Source organism: Colias philodice, chromosome 29, assembly GCF_061535455.1.
Source record: "Colias philodice isolate Cphi_HAF_F1 chromosome 29, ilColPhil1 Martin Lab GWU primary, whole genome shotgun sequence".
Classification (NCBI taxonomy): domain Eukaryota; kingdom Metazoa; phylum Arthropoda; class Insecta; order Lepidoptera; family Pieridae; genus Colias; species Colias philodice.
Genome location: NC_143114.1, coordinates 4,720,709 through 4,740,843, shown reverse-complemented (window position 1 = coordinate 4,740,843; position 20,135 = coordinate 4,720,709). Strand labels below are relative to the sequence as shown.

The following is a 20,135-nucleotide window of genomic DNA, read 5'->3' as shown; positions in this document are numbered from 1 at the left end:
TTTTTTAGGGTTCCGTATCGAAAGGGTAAAATTTCCCTATTACTGAGACTTCGTTGTCTATCTGTCTGTCTGTCTGTCTCCAGGCTGTATCTCGTAAACCGTGATAGCTAGAAAGCTGAAATTTTCACAAATTATGTATTTCCGTTGCCGCTATATAAGATTCAATACTAAAAAGTAAAAAAAATAGATGTATTATTTATTTTTGTTTTTTCTTATATTTTTTGTAGGTACTTACCTAGGTATCAGGTGAATCACGTTCCACTATCTCTTTATAATTACGCTAATTATATCAGTATATTAAGTTAGATAAACTATGATCGGCTTATCAGTCTCAACCGAATTCCTACGTACTTACCAACAATGAAACACATTCGACAAATCCGCAATGTGATACGGGAACAACGATATACAGGGTGTCCCACTGTTGGTATACTAAGCTCAAAGGAAGTTATAGTTTTGCATACGCTGAGTATGTAAAAAATACTTATAAAATCCCAGGAGCAGTTTTTTTTCAAATGGATGAATTCTCAAAACGCTATGTGTACACGTACACCTATAACAAGCAACCCGCCCAGCTTTGCCACCCACACGTGTGCTATCGTTTAAGATTATGTTTTCATAGACAAATTGCTCACATTAGCAAAGCGGTATATGCCGGCTGTGCGAAGCTAGAGAAGAAAACATGGATTTTCAGAAAAAATTGAGCAAAAATTTTTTGATGTAATTTTGTTAAGTATTTTTTACGTGATCAGTGTACGCAAAACTATAAGTCCCTTCGCGCTTAGTATATACCAATAGTGGGAATTGGGATACCCTGTATAGCCATGAGAGAAAGAACATCTTCTTATATATAAAATTCTCGTGTCACAATGTTAGTCTGCATACTCCTCCGAAACGGGTGGACCGATTCTCATGAAATTTTCTGTGCATATCGGGTAAGTCTGAGAATCGGCCAACATCTATTTTTCATATGTACCACGGGCGAAGCCGGGGCGGACCGCTAGTCTTATATATAAAATTCTCGTGTCACAATGTTAGTCTGCATACTCCTCCGAAACGGGTGGACCGACTCTCATGAAATTTTCTGTGCATATCGGGTAAGTCTGAGAATCGGCCAACATCTATTTTTCATATGTACCACGGGCGAAGCCGGGGCGGGCCGCTAGTCTTATATATAAAATTCTCGTGTCACAATGTTAGTCTGCATACTCCTCCGAAACGGGTGGACCAATTCTCATGAAATTTTCTGTGCATATCGGGTAAGTCTGAGAATCGGCCAACATCTATTTTTCATATGTACCACGGGCGAAGCCGGGGCGGACCGCTAGTATTATTATAATATTATGTACTTTTATATTAGGTATAATAAAATCGTAGGAAAGTCAAAACTGTACATTGAATATCACTACATAGTATAAAACAAAGTCGCTTTCTCTGTCCGTATGTTGCGCATCGGATTTTGATGCGGTTTTTTTAATAGATAGAGTGATTCAAGAGGAAAGTTTTAGTAGGTATATAATTTATTAGGTTTTAGACAAAGCGGGCGAAGCCGCGAGCGGAAAGCTAGTCCCACATATACATATTAACATAATTAATCAGATTACACTTAATTAGTTTGAATGAACAGCTGTGACGTCACAAAATGGGGCTAAATCAAATCCTAATCTAAATCCTATCTTTTAGTTTTATAGATTCAACTACGCCACGTTAGGTAAAGTCTCAGGGGACCATTCCTTTCACGTAATAAGCAGCGACGTAGTTTATAATATAAGTGTCTATCAAGCGGTAGTCCCGCCAGAGTTAAGTACCTATATGATTACCTATATCGTTGCGAATCTAAGTTATTTTTGTACATTTGCCAAAATATCTTAACAAATAGCTAAAAATTTACCCATTTATGCTAGTGAATCCATACTTACTAATATTATGAATGCGAAAGTAACTCTGTCTGTCTGTCTGTTACTCAATCACGCCTTAACTACTGAACCAATTTGCATGAAATTCGGTATAGAGATATTTTGATACCCGAGAAAGGACATAGGATAGGTTTTATCCCGGAAATCCTACGGGAACGGGTTTTTCTTTGAAAACGCGGGCGAAGCCGCGGGCGGAAAGCTAATATGAAAATAAATTACATATTATCATTCATATTATGCGAAAATCGTATGCAGTTAAATGAAAACTACAAACGAATACAAATAGACAAATAAATATACTTCATAATACATTATTAAGTAAATATTATATTACATACTAATAGAAACGTGTAGGTAGATAAATAAATAAAATCTGACTAAATGTCAGATTTTCCAAAATTTCTAGGATATTAGAATTGTAGCTCACACATATATTTTACCTCGCGGGGTCTTCCACGCAGGCCTTCACAGGCCTCGGGGTAACTGTTCGGGGCGACGGCCCCTTTCAGTGGTGGCAAGACTGGCAACGCCGCCTGCAACTACAGGCGGGGCACTGGGTGGGACCTAATGGTCCGAGGTGTCGTGTCCGGGAGGTGTCCTGCTGCAGTGCGATCGAGCCCGCGTGGTACCGCGGGCGATCTGCTAGCTGCTGCAGGGAGGAATGTCCGTGGGTGAAGCCACCCGCCACTTAGCGAGGTCGAGCCCGCCGTCAAGGTGCCGGGGGGCGCCCATCAGCCAGCGGCGAGGAAGCGGTCGTGTCCTAGGAGACTAGCCCCCCTAGTCAAGTGGCTTTCTGTTAGCGTAGCGTTCAATAGAATAGACTACGAATGTATGAGATTGACGTAGGCTGTAGATAAACGTATCTACAGGTTACGTCAATCTCATACATTCGTAGTCTATTCTATTGAACGCTACGCTAACAGAAAGCCACTTGACTAGGGGGGTAGGTCACGTGGTAGGCCTCTTATGTCCGGCGGTCTCCGATGGTATGGCGCGATGCCCTGCAAATGCTGGGATCGCGCTCCGTCGGCGCGCGCGAACATAGAGGAACTCAGGCGACGAACGAAGTCGTCCAGGCTCTCCATGCGCATTATCAGCGGGGATCGAACCCACGACCTAAAAGCAGTCACAGTGCTTTAAAAATCATAATGCGAAAGTAACTCTGTCTGTCTGTCTGTTACTCAATCACGCCTTAACTACTGAACCAATTTGCATGAAATTCGGTATAGAGATATTTTGATACCCGAGAAAGGACATAGGATAGGTTTTATCCCGGAAATCCTACGGGAACGGGTTTTTCTTTGAAAACGTGGGCGAAGCCGCGGGCGGAAAGCTAATATGAAAATAAATTATTATGCTAAAATCGTATGCAGTTAAATAAAAACTACAAATGAATACAAATAGACAAATAAATATACTTAATACTTCATATATTATTAAGTAAATATTATATTACATACAATATACATACTTATAGAAACGTGTAGGTAGATAAATAAATAAAAATATAATATAACTAATATAAAATCTGACTAAATGTCAGATTTTCCAAAAATTCATAAAACATTAGGATTGGCTCATACATAATATATTATTATATCGATCGCGATCGCGGGGTCTTCCACGCAGACCTTCACAGGCCTCGGGGTAACTGTTCGGGGCGACGGCCCCTTTCAGTGATAGCAACGCCGCCTGCAACTACAGGCGGGGCACTGGGTGGGACCTAATGGTCCGAGGTGTCGTGTCCGGGAGGTGTCCTGCTGCAGTGCGATCGAGCCCGCGTGTTATCGCGGGCGATCTGCTAGCTGCTGCAGGGAGGAATGTCCGTGGGTGAAGCCACCCGCCACTTAGCGAGGTCGAGCCCGCCGGCAAGGTGCCGGGGGGCGCCCATCAGCCAGCGGCGAGGAAGCGGTCGTGTCCTAGGAGACTAGGTCACGTGGTAGGCCTCTTATGTCCGGCGGTCTCCGATGGTATGGCGCGATGCCCTGCAAATGCTGGGATCGCGCTCCGTCGGCGCGCGCGAACATAGAGGAACTCAGGCGACGAACGAAGTCGTCCAGGCTCTCCATGCGCATTATCAGCGGGGATCGAACCCACGACCTAAAAGCAGTCACAGTGCTTTAAAAATCATAATGCGAAAGTAACTCTGTCTGTCTGTCTGTTACTCAATCACGCCTTAACTACTGAACCAATTTGCATGAAATTCGGTATAGAGATATTTTGATACCCGAGAAAGGACATAGGATAGGTTTTATCCCGGAAATCCTACGGGAACGGGTTTTTCTTTGAAAACGTGGGCGAAGCCGCGGGCGGAAAGCTAATATGAAAATAAATTATTATGCTAAAATCGTATGCAGTTAAATAAAAACTACAAATGAATACAAATAGACAAATAAATATACTTAATACTTCATATATTATTAAGTAAATATTATATTACATACAATATACATACTTATAGAAACGTGTAGGTAGATAAATAAATAAAAATATAATATAACTAATATAAAATCTGACTAAATGTCAGATTTTCCAAAAATTCATAAAACATTAGGATTGGCTCATACATAATATATTATTATATCCATCTCGGGGTCTTCCACGCAGGCCTTCACAGGCCTCGGGGTAACTGTTCGGGGCGACGGCCCCTTTCAGTGGTGGCAACGCCGCCTACAACTACAGGCGGGGCACTGGGTGGGACCTAATGGTCCGAGGTGTCGTGTCCGGGAAGTGTCCTGCTGCAGTGCGATCGAGCCCGCGTGGTATCGCGGGCGATCTGCTAGCTGCTGCAGGGAGGAATGTCCGTGGGTGAAGCCACCCGCCGCTTAGCGAGGTCGAGCCCGCCGGCAAGGTGCCGGGGGGCGCCCATCAGCCAGCGGCGAGGAAGCGGTCGTGTCCTAGGAGATTAGGTCACGTGGTAGGCCTCTTATGTCCGGCGGTCGCCGATGGTATGGCGCGATGCCCTGCAAATGCTGGGATCGCGCTCCGTCGGCGCGCGCGAACATGGAGGAACTCAGGCGACGAACGAAGTCGTCCAGGCTCTCCATGCGCAGGTCCCTGGAGATGACCTGATTCCGTACGAAGCGTGGTGCTCCGGAGATGGTGCGGAGCGCTAGCGACTGCTGCGCTCGCAGCGACTTGCGGTCTGTCTCTTTGGTTAACGCGAACCACGCTGGGGCCGCATAGGTGAGTCGCGTGCGAACGTACGCCTTGTAGATGCACAGCTTCGTACGGAGAGGCAGGTGAGATGCTAGCATGGGGCGGAGTATGTTCCGCACGGCACGCGTCTGGGCAACTACGTTCTTCACATGGGGCCGCATCGAGAGCGTCTTGTCAATGGTCACACCAAGGTACTTGGCCGTCGGTGACCATTCGACGCTCTCGCCCATGAGAGACACCGGGGGCGGCAGGAGGCGCGCCCGCCCGATGGAAATCGCCTGAGTTTTACCCACGTTGACCTTGAGTCTCCAGTCCTCCAGCCATGAGGGAAGCGCATCCAGTGCTCGCTGCATCTTTACCGATGCGTGCTTGGCGTTCAGCGAGGTGGTGATAAACGCAGCGTCGTCGGCATACAACGCTAAAATAGCTCCGCCAGCGACTGGAATGTCGTCCGTGTATCTGCTATAGCAGACGGGCGACAGGCAGCTTCCCTGGGGCACACCGGCTCGGATGGGGCGCTTTGTGGACAAAGCGTCTTCAACCGCCACTTGAAAACGCCTGTCTTGCAGGAAGGTGGCCACAGTCTTAACTACTCGACGCGGAGTAGTAGACGTGGACAGCTTGTAGACGAGTCCGGTGTGCCAGACGCGATCGAACGCCTTCTCCATATCAAGAAATACTGCAACCGATTGTTCTCGCTTGTTGTAAGCGGTAGCGAGGTGGTGCAGTACTCTCGTCACTTGTAAAGTGGTGGAGTGTTCGGCGCGGAACCCGAACTGTTCGTCGCGTGGCTGAAGGTGGGGCGTAATGTGCAGCAACAGTAGTTTCTCGAAAACTTTCGAGGTCGAGGACAGAAGAGTGATGGGGCGATAGCTCTCAGGCAGCATGATGTTCTTGCCTTGCTTGGGAATCAGGATGACTCGGCCGAGCTTCCACGGGGATGGAAAGTGCCCGGTACGGAGGATTCCATTGAAGAGCCGCGTCAGCGTTGCGATGGCTCGCGGGGGTAGGTGACGCAGCGCTTCGTTGGTGACTCGGTCGGGACCGGGGGCTTTGCGCAGTTTAGTTCGGCGAATCATCCTTTGGACTCGACCAGGGGAGAACACGACGGGATCTTCTGTCGGCGGTATCGGCAATTCTAAGTAGTCCATCACATGTCGCTTGATGGTCTCTACGTGCTGCACATTCGCAGTCGGATTAGGCGTAAACTGCTTCTCCAGGAAGTCTGCGAAAATCTCCGCTCGATCCTCGGCGCGGTAACGTGGGGTTCCGTCACCGGCCATGAGGGGTCTAATCGGAGAGGGCTTCCTGGAAAGCTGGCGGCAAAGGCGGTGCATGCCGGACCAGTCATCGCCGGCTCGCTCGATGGCGGTGTGCCAAGATTCGACTGCTACCGTTTCCAGTGCGTCTGATATCTTGGCTGCCAGGGCGTTCAGCCGCGTCTTCATGGCCGGGCATCGCAGGTTTTGCCATAGTCTACGCAGCTTCCTCTTCTCCTCTAACATCGCTAGTATGTAGGCAGGGAGCTGGGGTTTTCTACGAGTAGTTGCAGCATCGAGTCTCGAATCTCGAAGCGCATTGGACATGACTGCGCTGAGGTCCGTTGCGAGTCGATCGACGTCTGCAGGGCTCTCTACTCTAAAGGACGGCGAGTGTTCGGCCATGTGTTTGGCGAAGATTCTCCAGTCCTGGCGATGCTTTGGAGAAGGCAGCGATGTCGTCAATGGAGTCATTGTCAGCGTCAGGAGGACGGCTTGGTGGTCGGAGATGAGGTGGTCATCCAGGACGTCAAGTGACGGTGCGGCAGCGAGGCCGCGAGCTACTGCTATGTCGATGACGTCCGGAGTGTGGGCTGCACAGTACGGGTAGTGCGTTGGGACCTCTGGTCCTAGCACTTCGTAACCGTGGCGATCTGCATCGTCCAGTAGGCGTCTGCCGTCCGGGCTCACGGTGTTGGAGTTCCATGCCGTATGTTTCGCGTTGAAGTCGCCAGCGAGGATCGTGGGCAGTGGCGAGTCCAGCAAGGTTCGGACATCAGCCACTGCCAGTCGATTTTGCGGCGGCTTGTAAAAGGCGAACACACGGATGGGCTGGCGGTCTATGCAGATTTCTACGCCGAGGGCGTACGACGACTGCAACTGAGGTACTGGCAGCAGTTGGTGGATGAGGTTCCGACGGACCAGGACTGCTAATCCCCTGTAAGCAGTCCCGATCTATTATTATAGATATTGGAGAAAATTATATCATTATACAACAAAAAACTTTGCTAGCGCGATTCAATTCTTCTCAATAGCGTGTAGTAGCGACATCTATTTTCACTGACCGAAGCTACTTGATACTCGACATAGCATTTTTCTCTGAGATGATTTTTATTTTTCTTTAAATAAAAGTGTTCTTAAATGTATATCCAGGTGCGCGTCCGCGAGTTCTACATCGCGATGCAGCGTTGCCCTTACATCCACGAGATGAAGGAGCGGCTGCTTGGCGCGCCAACAGACGGGGTTGAACGCGAACGCGACCAGAGAGAGCAGAGCGAGTCGCCGCCGCGCGCCGCCGCCCATAGACCCGCAGGTCGGCACCATCGTCAAAGTGAAGATCATCCATCGTCATTCACTGTTTATTCTATTTTTTAATTTCAAAGTTCTGTGCTATCTGTGTCATGAATTTAATCACAGAATTTAATACATGGTTCTAAGCGAAAAGGAATAATCAATTTAAAAATAAAATTTTATGCATTAATCAATCGATAATCAAAATAAAAAAAACAAAGTGTGATTTCATTAAAAAAAAATGTTTTGGTAGGTGTATTGCTTAATTTTTGCCTGCTATCTATACTTCTATAATCTTCTTCTTCTTCTTTATATATAAAAATGAATCGCAAAATGTGTTGGTAAGCGCATAAAGCCGCGTATAAATTAAGCGCGGCAAACCATCGAACATTGGCGCGCGCGGCGGCCGCGCAAGCTCCGTCACGCTGGAACCCACTTTAAAAAAAACCTTACTTTTTTTCAGCCTATTTTACCTACAAACGATGCTAATAAATGTAGTATAGGTCAATTTTTTGTAGTCTTATTAGTTACTTAGAAAACATCATTGATATCGTTCGAAGTAAAAAATATAAATAATAGCGTGTTGATTAGTTTTGGAATGGGTTCCAAATTGATTGTAGTTTATTGTAGTGGCAAGAAAATTCTTTATTTGCGTTGTTTATCTCAAATTATTGCAAGAAGGTCACAATAACAAGATTTTAAAAAATAAATAACACTTGTTCAAAAACTACAAACGATGCCAATAAATGTAGTATAGGTCAATTTTTTGTAGTCTTATTAGTTACTTAGAAAACATCATTGATATCGTTCGAAGTAAGAAATATAAATAATAGCGTGTTGATTAGTTTTGGAATGGGTTCCAAATTGATTGTAGTTTATTGTAGTGGCAAGAAAATTCTTTATTTGCGTTGTTTTATCTCAAATTATTGCAAGAAGGTCACAATAACAAGATTTTAAAAAATAAATAACACTTGTTCAAAAACTACAAACGATGCCAATAAATGTAATATAGGTCAATTTTTTGTAGTCTTATTAGTTACTTAGAAAACATCATTGATATCGTTCGAAGTAAAAAATATAAATAATAGCGTGTTGATTAGTTTTGGAATGGGTTCCAAATTGATTGTAGTTTATTGTAGTGGCAAGAAAATTATTTATTTGCGTTGTTTTATCTCAAATTATTGCAAGAAGGTCACAATAACGAGATAGTTTAAGTTTTCAATACTTACGAAAGTCCGTGTATCTGCTGTCATTATTTTTTAATACGAAAAACAGCACATACTTGTAAGTCCAACGATTTTGAATTTATATTTTGAGGTATAATCGATGCTACATTTACTGTAGGCACTATAGTAACTGTAAACTTGTGTACGCACGCTTTAAATATTTAACCCTAGAGACATAACCTTCTTAATGCTCCCTTTAAACATAACCATTCATCATATTGATGAACATTTTTTAAAGTATGAAATTTTTACTTAAAACATTATAATTTAAAACTGTTTACTACATAATTTTTTAGGGATAAGGGTCTTATTTATAATTAAAACATAATAATTAAAAAAAAAAAATCTTTATTTACTTTTATTATAGTAACGTAAGGCACTAGTTTTAAGGTGATCGTAGTTGAAAAGGTACGTAAAAATTAAAATTAAAAAAAAAATAACAAAATATAGCTTTTTTTTCTTTGGCCAAAATAAACTTAGGGCATAACTCTACACTTAAAAAATACAAAAGCTAATTATTCACAGCGCAATTCACACAGAATTCAGCCTTATGTTCACCACAAATTCTCATACATGACACGTACCTAGTACCAGAATACTCAGGGTTAAACAGTTCTTCAAGGGAGAGGTGGTCGTCTTTCAGAGCTGCTGTTAGCACTAAAATACCTACAAGTGCTCTAAGCTCCTCTTTGCAAGCATCTTTGAAAGTAGATGTGACTTGTTCATACGTTTGTCTTTTTATAGCGATTTCAAAGTTGGTCCATTTCAATATTTCTTCAAATATCTGATCGGTCATGAACTGATCAAATAATAATAAAGGATCTACCATTCCTCTTACACCACGAGATGGCCATCTTGCTACATGGACGATATTTATCGTAGTTGTCCTTCCTGATGTACGACCTTTACTTGTGGCCCAAACGTGACGATTGCGACTACGAATGGTACTTTGTGGTAAGGTCAAAATACATGAAGAAGTACCTGAAGTCTCTTCCAATAAATCAGGAGGTGATTGAGAGTCGGTCTCGTGGTCCCGTGAGTGAGATGGTGATGAACCGTGACGGATTTGCTGACTGTCCTCTTGGTCAGAGGGTTCATATTGCTGATCGCTTTCCACGTCGTCCATCTCCATAAAGTCTTCATTTTCACCATCCGAAGAAGCCGGCAGCGAGTTGGTGTCATCCTCTTCCAACAATAATCGCGCAATTGTGTCATCATTCAGTGCATGTCGAGACTCCATGTCAAAAATCTACAAGCAAATATTTCAAACCGTCACCAAAACTAACACAAACCATAACCATTCATCGAAACGATGAACAGATGCTCAATAAATCAAAAAACAAAATACTTACGCGCTGAACACCGGTGTCGCCTGCAACAGCGCGGTGCACACTTAGTTGACAAGAACAGGCAAGTTTATACGCGCACGCGTTAGACAGAGATGGCGTATTTAGTACCGCGTATTCATCAGATGGACGAAGGTTATGTTTCTAGGGTTAATCGGTAATGTCCATATACATATAAAGGTATGCTGTCGGAAGACAAACTGTGAAACTACGAACGATTTCCTTTTCTATTTTCTAACGTCTTAAAATGTATCACTCTATCAAACACTAAGTAGATTTATTCATTCGCACTTATAATCAGTAATAAGCAAGACATACAAATATAAAGGTACTGTGACAATTGTTCATATCGTTTGTAGTTTTTATGCCAGTGTCATTTTATTATACCACTACAATTTGGCTAGTTTTATCTGATTTTTCTTGAAGTTATTTTAGAGGATAAATTATTTTACCAGTACTACAATAAACGATAAATGACAATATTAATTCCAATTTTTTATATTGCACTATTTTGAGTTTTTTTTCGTTTCGGATGGAATTTATCCATTATTTCATTTTAATTACTTTTGTCGTCTCAGCAGTTTCGGATTATTAAGTGACTTTGTAACATTGAACAGCAAACTACTGAACATTAAAGATATCCAACTCTTTTTTTTTTTTAACATATATCATGTGCAATTTAATGTACACTAAATTACGAAACTCCCACACGCATACACAAACACGCACGTGTGCGAAGATGTATGTATGAGCATGAATATTTTTTTTTCTAAAACTACAAACGACACGAAATCCAAGGCTCATAATTGTTTTTGAATATATTAACTTATTGAACACTAAATTTTTTGTTTTTGCTTACAGGGGTTCAGCAGCCACTACAAACATATGAGTTTAGCTACAATCAACTACATTGTTTGTAGTTTTTGAACAAGTGTTATTTATTTTTTAAAATCTCGTTATTGTGACCTTCTTGCAATAATTTGAGATAAAACAACGCAAATAAAGAATTTTCTTGCCACTACAATAAACTACAATCAATTTGGAACCCATTCCAAAACTAATCAACACGCTATTATTTATATTTTTTACTTCGAACGATATCAATGATGTTTTCTAAGTAACTAATAAGACTACAAAAAATTGACCTATACTACATTTATTGGCATCGTTTGTAGTTTTTGAACAAGTGTTATTTATTTTTTAAAATCTTGTTATTGTGACCTTCTTGCAATAATTTGAGATAAAACAACGCAAATAAAGAATTTTCTTGCCACTACAATAAACTACAATCAATTTGGAACCCATTCCAAAACTAATCAACACGCTATTATCTATTTATATTTTTTACTTCGAACGATATCAATGATGTTTTCTAAGTAACTAATAAGACTACAAAAAATTGACCTATACTACATTTATTGGCATCGTTTGTAGTTTTTGAACAAGTGTTATTTATTTTTTAAAATCTTGTTATTGTGACCTTCTTGCAATAATTTGAGATAAAACAACGCAAATAAAGAATTTTCTTGCCACTACAATAAACTACAATCAATTTGGAACCCATTCCAAAACTAATCAACACGCTATTATCTATTTATATTTTTTACTTCGAACGATATCAATGATGTTTTCTAAGTAACTAATAAGACTACAAAAAATTGACCTATACTACATTTATTGGCATCGTTTGTAGTTTTTGAACAAGTGTTATTTATTTTTTAAAATCTTGTTATTGTGACCTTCTTGCAATAATTTGAGATAAAACAACGCAAATAAAGAATTTTCTTGCCACTACAATAAACTACAATCAATTTGGAACCCATTCCAAAACTAATCAACACGCTATTATTTATATTTTTTACTTCGAACGATATCAATGATGTTTTCTAAGTAACTAATAAGACTACAAATAATTGACCTATACTACATTTATTAGCATCGTTTGTAGATAAAATAGGCTGAAAAAAAGTAAGGTTTTTTTTAAAGCGGGTTCCAGCGTGACGGAGCTGGCCGCGCACTATGTAGACGGGATCGCCGCGCGCGGCGACGCGAACATTGCCGCGCTCGAACGTGCCGCGGGGCGATCCGCTCGCTGTCGGTTTTTGAGACCGCATCAAAGGAGCTTCAGTTGTTCGCTCGCGCGCCGTGTGGACGTTTTGTAGTTTTGGTGATTCGGCTCGCGCGGCTTATACGTAAAAATGGACAACGAAAAGTGCCGTTTACTAAAACAATTGAGGCGCTAATGAATTTTTGTGGAACAGCAAATCCTCCCAATACCACAATAAATCGCTGAGGTATGATGCGTGGGTAGAAATCAGTAAGAAAATGGATATACCTATTCCTGACTTGAAAAAGAAAATTCTACACTTTTGGCGTCCTAGAAGAGATGTTCGTGATGGATCGCCTGCCGCGCGCGGCAACTACGTTCAACTTAAAATATATCTACATATTGGCTCGCGCGTCAAATGAACGTCAACTCTGGTCGAACATTGGCTCGCGCGGCTGCCGCGCTTAGTTTATACGCACCTTAACTCGAGAACGGCTGAACCGATTTCGATAATTCTTTTTTTATTATATTCCTTGAAGTACGAGGATGGTTCTTATTCTTATTAGAGAAAACGTAATTATGTACCACGGGCGAAGCCGGGGCGGACCGCTAGTAATATTATAAAGAGGAAAGGTTTGTAATTATGTATGTATACGTATGTAGATATGTATGGTTTTCACGCATAAACTACTGGACCGATTTCAAAAATTCTTTCACCATTAGACAGCTACATCTTCACTGAGCAACATAGGCTATATTGCATTTTGAAAAAAAAATAGAGATCCTTACCAAAAATGCAATAATGTAACCCAAGGTGTAAAAAATTCCTCAATAAAACTTCTGTCATCGCGTGCGATGCGGAATCTATTGAAGATAGAACAAAAAAATGTTCTACGGTATTATAGAATGGATCAATATCTACAAGAAAGTCCGCGATACCATATGTCCATCTTCAGTAGTTATGTTACTACAACAACTTTTTTACGTTTTCAAAGTAAATAGAAGTGCCGACAGTAATCAAACCATGTTATCCATACACATATTATATTAATCCTTATCCCATTAAATGATGTTTTATTATAGACTGTTTCAATACCAGCAAAATACTTTTTAAATGAAAAAAATTGGATATTCCATTCAAAAGATATAACGAATTCTTAAAAATGTCGATCTACAGAAAATAGTATGTATACTGTTCAATACAATGAGCAGGCCGTAGTGCGGGACGGGGTAAAGGTGATTTTCATGTGATTTAAGCTACGGACACACGTGCTCATAAAAATTAAACCTATAGTCCGACTTTTCACTGTCACGATATATCGCTATCGCTATGCGGGTAAAACCGCAGGGCATTGCTAGTAGAAGTATAAAAATAAAACAAACGTTATAATTATAAATTTTACGTTAATTTTAACGTTTACCTAATATAGAAATCATTATAATATATTCATTTTCATAAAAGGAGAAGTCAGAATTTTCGATACCTATATTTTACTTAAACGGTCCAAATTACAAAAAAAATGTTAGAAAACACAAAATTAAAACGAGTCAATCAGTTGAAAATCCACGGAATTATCGATAGCGAGCTTTATAGTGAACAAAAACAAAAAAAAGCACATTGAGAACATGAGAACCTTCTTTTTGGCAACGTCGGTTAAAAAGGTTTTTTTATAATTTCATGCATTTCATCTGCCAAGAGTATCCGAATTGTATTTTTACCGCCAAACATACTCTTCCGGTTACGCAAGCATGCGGCAGACAGTTGGCAACACTGAGCAATCGATGAGGCTTTGTTGTAAGGTCATGACCTTTTCTATACATAACTATATTATAACTCAGTTTTCCTCTTCTTATTGCACGCCTCATAAGCGAAGCGTTGAGGTGGGTACTACTGTCACTTCGCGCAAAACATCTGATTTTTCAAACTTAAAATGTCTTTAAGTATGTATCATACATTGCACTTGTAAGATAATACATACACACACATAATAAGAAAAAACACTATTTTTAACGTTCATGATATTTTTGATGTCATTTTTGTTATTTAAACTAGTTAAAAACAGTTTAAAAAAGTTCTGTCTTGGACGTCCGTGTGTCTGTATGTGCGGATCCTTTTTCTTGTTAACACGATAGCGACCGAAATACTTTACTAATCGAGTCTTTTTTTTTCTCTTACGCTTGAGTATGCTCAGGAATAGAACCCTTTCATTTTTCAGGGTCTGATTCGATGTGGTTTAATTGTTATTAAATAAACAAAAATAATAATTAATAAATATTTATTAAAAAAAAATTATGAGGCGTGCACTTTTGGATTTTCCAAATTATATTTTAAGAATAGAATTACTACTAAGTATGTGGATTAGTAGACCTTATTGAAAAGGAAAGAAAACTACATAAGTATTTAATTACTATTTCAGCATTTGAAATCGCGGGCGAAGCCGCGGCGCGAGGAAAGCTAGTGAATAAGTAGTGAATCGATATTTGTCATGTATTATTTAGAGTCTCATATATTATTTAGACATGGAAAGAGTATTGTTTTTGTTACTGTTTTTTATTTCAGACACTCTTTTTAAGTTTTTAGTGAAACCATAACTAGTAGCTGTTAAACATAGGTTTACCATTAAGCATCGGTTTGGAAAGCAGTTTCTACAGAGAAGTGCCGGCAAGAATTAAGACACTACAATCAAAGGGCTTTAACTCACAGTCAGGGCACAGTCATATCATTTCCTAGCATAGGAGACATTGTTCAAATATTGCAATTAATTGTACCTACAGCTACGGTTTATGTTTTACATAGGGTGTCTTCCGTTATGCACTGCAACCACTGCACAGTGCTATCACTGTAGACAAATTCGTTCCGTTATGGACTGCCAATATACTGCCGCAGTACCCTAGGGAAATTTATGACGTCATTAATCGCCGCCATATTCTACTGTGAGCACTGGCGTTTTCGAGGTAAGGTACTCGCAGTACTTTGATCACGTGATCAGTCCACAGAGCAAGTAATATGATCAGTCAAAACTACTCGAGTGCCTAACGTCTTAAACAAAGCTACAGTATAATCAGAAAATTTTAAAGTTCTGTAATTAGTTTGGATTAATAAATAAAACAATGGAAGAATTGCAAAAATAAACTTTATTAGACTGTGTTGAAAATGTTAAATACGAGCTGAAAGTTCTTTTTTATTCTTTTTTATGAAAAAGTACTTACTTTTATTATATTATAAATTCAATTTACAATTAATATTAATTAAAATATTTTTAATTGGACAGTACTCCAAAACAGTTTATTTTTATGTTCTAGAAAACTTTAATACACTCATTTGAATGCTGCGTCAAAAAATGCGGCTGACAGTATACTGGATTGCGTTCCGTTTTAAATCGTAACCAGTATAACTGGCTATAAAGGAACGGCTTTACAGTATACTGAATTGACGTCACACCTTACAGTGGTCGCAGTGCATAACGGAATACACCCTTATATGTAAGTTATCCTATAATTGCATGTACATGTATATTTTTTGTTGTCAAATAAAGAAAGAAAGAATTTATTTATTTGTTAGGTATTTACTGAATAAGAATGACTAACTTTTATTGTCATTTTATTATCATAAATAATAATAATATGAAGTACCTACACCACTAATTTAGTATCCTTGTATCTTAAGGATGCCACTTATATTTGGTCACAAGTACGTAGTTTGATTACCTTAATTAAAATTTATTCAAACATTTAGGATAGAATTTATTCCGTTACTATTGTGACTGATTTTTATTTTTTAATATCTGATTCTAAAATCTAAATGATAATTTGTAATCCCTACTTCCCTACTAATATTATAAATGCGAAAGTAACTCTGTCTGTCTGTCTGTTACGCTTTCCCACTTAAGGCCTTAATAGGGGCTAGCGACCACTAGCGACCTTGCTAGGTGATTTACAAGGCGGGATCGGGGGACCGGCGCGAATCTATCGTAGTAAAAGTACGTATAAAAATTATTAAAAAGATAATTTGGATAATGGATATGGAATCAAAAATTAAAACAACCATTCCCTGTGTTTCAATTTCATAAACACACTGCACTGTAAAAACCTTAGATCGTAAAAACACTACAATAATTGACGTTATATTGACTTAGCGTTTTGGTTTAAAGTCCACAGTTCATTATTTTTTTCCAAAAAACCTGATTATAAAATAAACAAATTAAAAACAACATCCATGCCCTTTATCATATTCGAAACTTTAATATACATTTTTTTTAGATATGTACATAAAGAATCTAAGAATAAAAACGGTTATAACTAGAGTTAATTTTCGGTATTAAAAGGGAATTCTACCCGATTCAGGCCTTAAACCTCTCAACCGATTTTGATGAAATTTGGCACAGACAATCTTTAGACCCTGAGAAAGAACATAGGCTACCTTTTATCAAAAAACCACGCGGGCGAAGCCGCAGGCGGAAGCTAGTAAATAATAAAAAGAAAATATTATTGGACTTACGACGACATGCTGAAAAATATATTTCACAAATATTATTATTATTAGCGATATTAAAAAATGTTTTAGGTATTCTGACTAAAACCACAGTTCTAAAACCTAGGTCAGTATTATTACGTACATTATTTTTTAAAAGCCTATGAGAGCAATTATTTCGCATGTGCAGCAAAAACAATTCATGATTCATAAAATATTCTACTACATGATGTAATTTCCAACTAAAGAGTTTATCAGTATAAGAAGGTATCTATACTAGTATATATCTATACTATCTATACTAATATTATAAAGAGGAAAGGTTTGTAATTATAAATAAAACAAATAAATATTATAGGACATTATTACACAAATCGACCTAGTCCCACAGTAAGCTCAATTAAGGCTTGTGTTGTGGGTACTAGGCGACGATAAATATAATATTTAATAAATAGTTTGGAAAATCCAAAAGTGCACGCCTCATAATTTTTTTTTAATAATTATTTATTAATTATTATTTTTGTTTATTTAATAACAATTAAACCACATCGAATCAGACCCTGAAAAATGAAAGGGTTCTATTCCTGAGCATACTCAAGCGTAAGAGAAAAAAAAAGACTCGATTAGTAAAGTATTTCGGTCGCTATCGTGTTAACAAGAAAATCCTCCGCACATACAGACACACGGACGTCCAAGACAGAACTGTTTTAAACTGTTTTTTAACTAGTTTAAATAACAAAAATGACATCAAAAATATTATGAATGTTAAAAATAGTGTTTTTTCTTAATATGTGTCTGTATGTATTATCTTACAAGTGCAATGTATGATAAATAAAGACATTTTAAGTTTGAAAAATCAGATGTTTTGCGCGAAGTGACAGTAGTACCAACCTCAACGCTTCGCTTATGAGGCGTGCAATACATATATAGATAAACACCCAGACCCAAGAACAAATAATTGAGTTCATCACACAAATATTTGCCCTGACCGGGGATCGAACCCGGGACCGTCGGCTCAGTAGGCAGTTACTTACCACTGCGCCAACCGCGTCGTCGAATTATGTATGTATGTATGGTTTTCACGCATAAACTACAGGACCGAATACAATGAAATTTAGCACACATATAGAGGGTAATTGGATTAACACATAGGATAGGTCCCGGAAATCCCACGGGAACGGGAACTGTGCGTGATTTTCTTTGAAAAAGTAGGCGAAACCGCGGGCGGAAAGCTGGGTGATTCATAAAATGTTGTACTACGTAAATGATGTAATTTCCAACTAAAGAGTTCATCTGTATAAGTAGGTACCTATTTGTTATAATTATACATAAGGATTTTCTTGTATTTGATTATACGCGAGTATTATTCATTCAGAAATTAAAGATTTTAACGGATTTTAAACGCGATTTACTCATTATTTCATTATCCCGATTTCGCACACTGCAGCGAGCGCAGCGTGGTCACGAGGTGTCTCCCCGCACACGTTTAAAATCCTTTAAAATCTTTAATTTCGATACATAATCATGCTATAAATAATATATCAAATTCAAAATGCTATTTTAATTCATTTTTACAGTTAACACCCAAGGAATACACTGTCTGTTACGCTTTCCCACTTAAGGCCTTAATAGGGGCTAGCGACCACTAGCGACCTTGCTAGGTGATTTACAAGGCGGGATCGGGGGACCGCCGTTATTTCATACAAAAAAAGGTTTGAAAAGAACAGATGCGATTTACCTACATCTGCTTCACTGACTACGCCAGGTAAGAGTTTTGCAACCAAAACCTGTTTCACAGAGATCCTGCAGTAAGTAGAGACCTTATATAGTGGGATGGCTCGATTGTCAAAATTTTACCTTTTATACTAAGGATTTTCAAAAACGGCACACTACGCATACACGTACATAGCGTGATTGAACAATCGTGAGCGAAAAAGAGACATATTTGAAGTAAATGTGGCTAATTAGCCACATTTCGTGTCACTTCCAGAGCGTTATAATAACCTATCTACACCTTTTTACTTATAATATACGATTTGTGCTGAACAATGAATTATGTAACATCTGTAAATCTTCCACATTTCTTGCAAAATAAATCAATTCATTTCATTTCATTTCATTTCAATAGTTATAATACCAAAAAAAATGTTGTGTGGTTTTATGAAACCACGGTAAAAGTGAAACTGTTCGAACGGTTCCGAACACTGCTTTGTGTAGCGCATGTCGCGTGACGGTCATGCGATACACGCAGGCGATACACGCGACATGCGCTACACAGACCAAAAAGTTTGAGACGATGTAATAAAAGTTTCACTACCTTACTACAAATACCTTATAGATGCGAAAGTACAATTACTGTGTGCTTGTCTCTCCTTCAAGCCTCAACGGATTTGGATGAAATTTGATACAAAGATGGAACTATTTTTTTGGCTAAGCGGGCGAAGCCGCGGGCAGTAAGCTAGTCTGCACTATTATTATAAACAAGAAATATATTTTTGTTTGTTTATTTTGAATAGGCTTATCTATACTATATCTTATATATAAAATTCTCGTGTCACAATGTTAGTCTGCATACTCCTCCGAAACGGGTGGACCGATTCTCATGAAATTTTCTGTGCATATCGGGTAAGTCTGAGAATCAAACATCTATTTTTCATATGTACCACGGGCGAAGCCGGGGCGCACCGCTAGTAATATTATAAAGGGGAAAGGTTTGTATGTATGTATGTATGGTTTCCACCATCGACCACACAGGTTGTGTGGTCGATGGTGAAATGGGTTTTCACGCATAAACTACTGGACCGATTTTGATGAAATTTGGCACAGATAATCTTTAGACCCTGAGAAAGAACATAGGCTACCTTTTATTGCGAAATATGTAAACGGGCGAAACCGGGGCGGACCGCTAGTAATTTATAAAGTGGGACCGTTCACGTTTTTTTCACTATTCGACAACATTTTCGTCTTCCATATCTTCATGATACATAAGAATGCGAAAAAATGGCCGGATATTTTCATTGAAGCTAGATATTTCACAACATAATCCTATACCTAGATAATGAAGCCACAAGAATACAGTGAAAATTAACTTTTAGGCTTCCGACTAGAGAATATGCTACCTTCTGGCTTCTAGGTGTGAATACGACCGCCTCCTTGGTATAGTGGTTGATGCGTGAGCGTAACGCCGAGGGGTCGATTCCCGGTGGAGACGAAGAAAAAAAAATGTCTCGGTCTGGCAGGACACAGAAGGCTGATCACCTACTTGACTTTTTTTTCTTTTTGACCCTAAAGAAAATCGATCAGTGAAATAGATGTATAATACATCCGCCCCTTACCCCACTTGGGGACACAGGACTTCACTTTAGGTATATCTTACATTTTTTATTTATGTAAACCTAGGTACAAAAACAACCAGCGATTT

General features: G+C 39.4%; 2 protein-coding genes across 2 annotated transcripts in view; one reads left to right on the top strand and one right to left on the bottom strand.

The window, feature by feature from the left end:
• Positions 1-20,135, top strand: part of Klp64D (kinesin-like protein 64D) — a 153,362-nt gene that overhangs the window by 104,687 nt on the left and 28,540 nt on the right. The gene's annotated exons all lie outside the window — the stretch shown is intronic.
• Positions 9,228-10,349, bottom strand: LOC149475949 (uncharacterized). The gene is made up of 2 exons (XM_089712565.1): positions 10,203-10,349; positions 9,228-10,099 (listed from the first exon to the last, which is right to left on the bottom strand). Exon 2 carries the CDS (start codon positions 10,088-10,090, stop codon positions 9,362-9,364), a length of 729 nt encoding a protein of 242 aa, XP_089568691.1. The 5' UTR covers positions 10,091-10,099; positions 10,203-10,349; the 3' UTR covers positions 9,228-9,361.

What these genes read in the sequence shown, in the direction of transcription:
- LOC149475949 (XM_089712565.1), bottom strand. Translation starts at nt 10,090, where the DNA reads ATGGAGTCTCGACATGCACTGAATGATGACACAATTGCGCGATTATTG.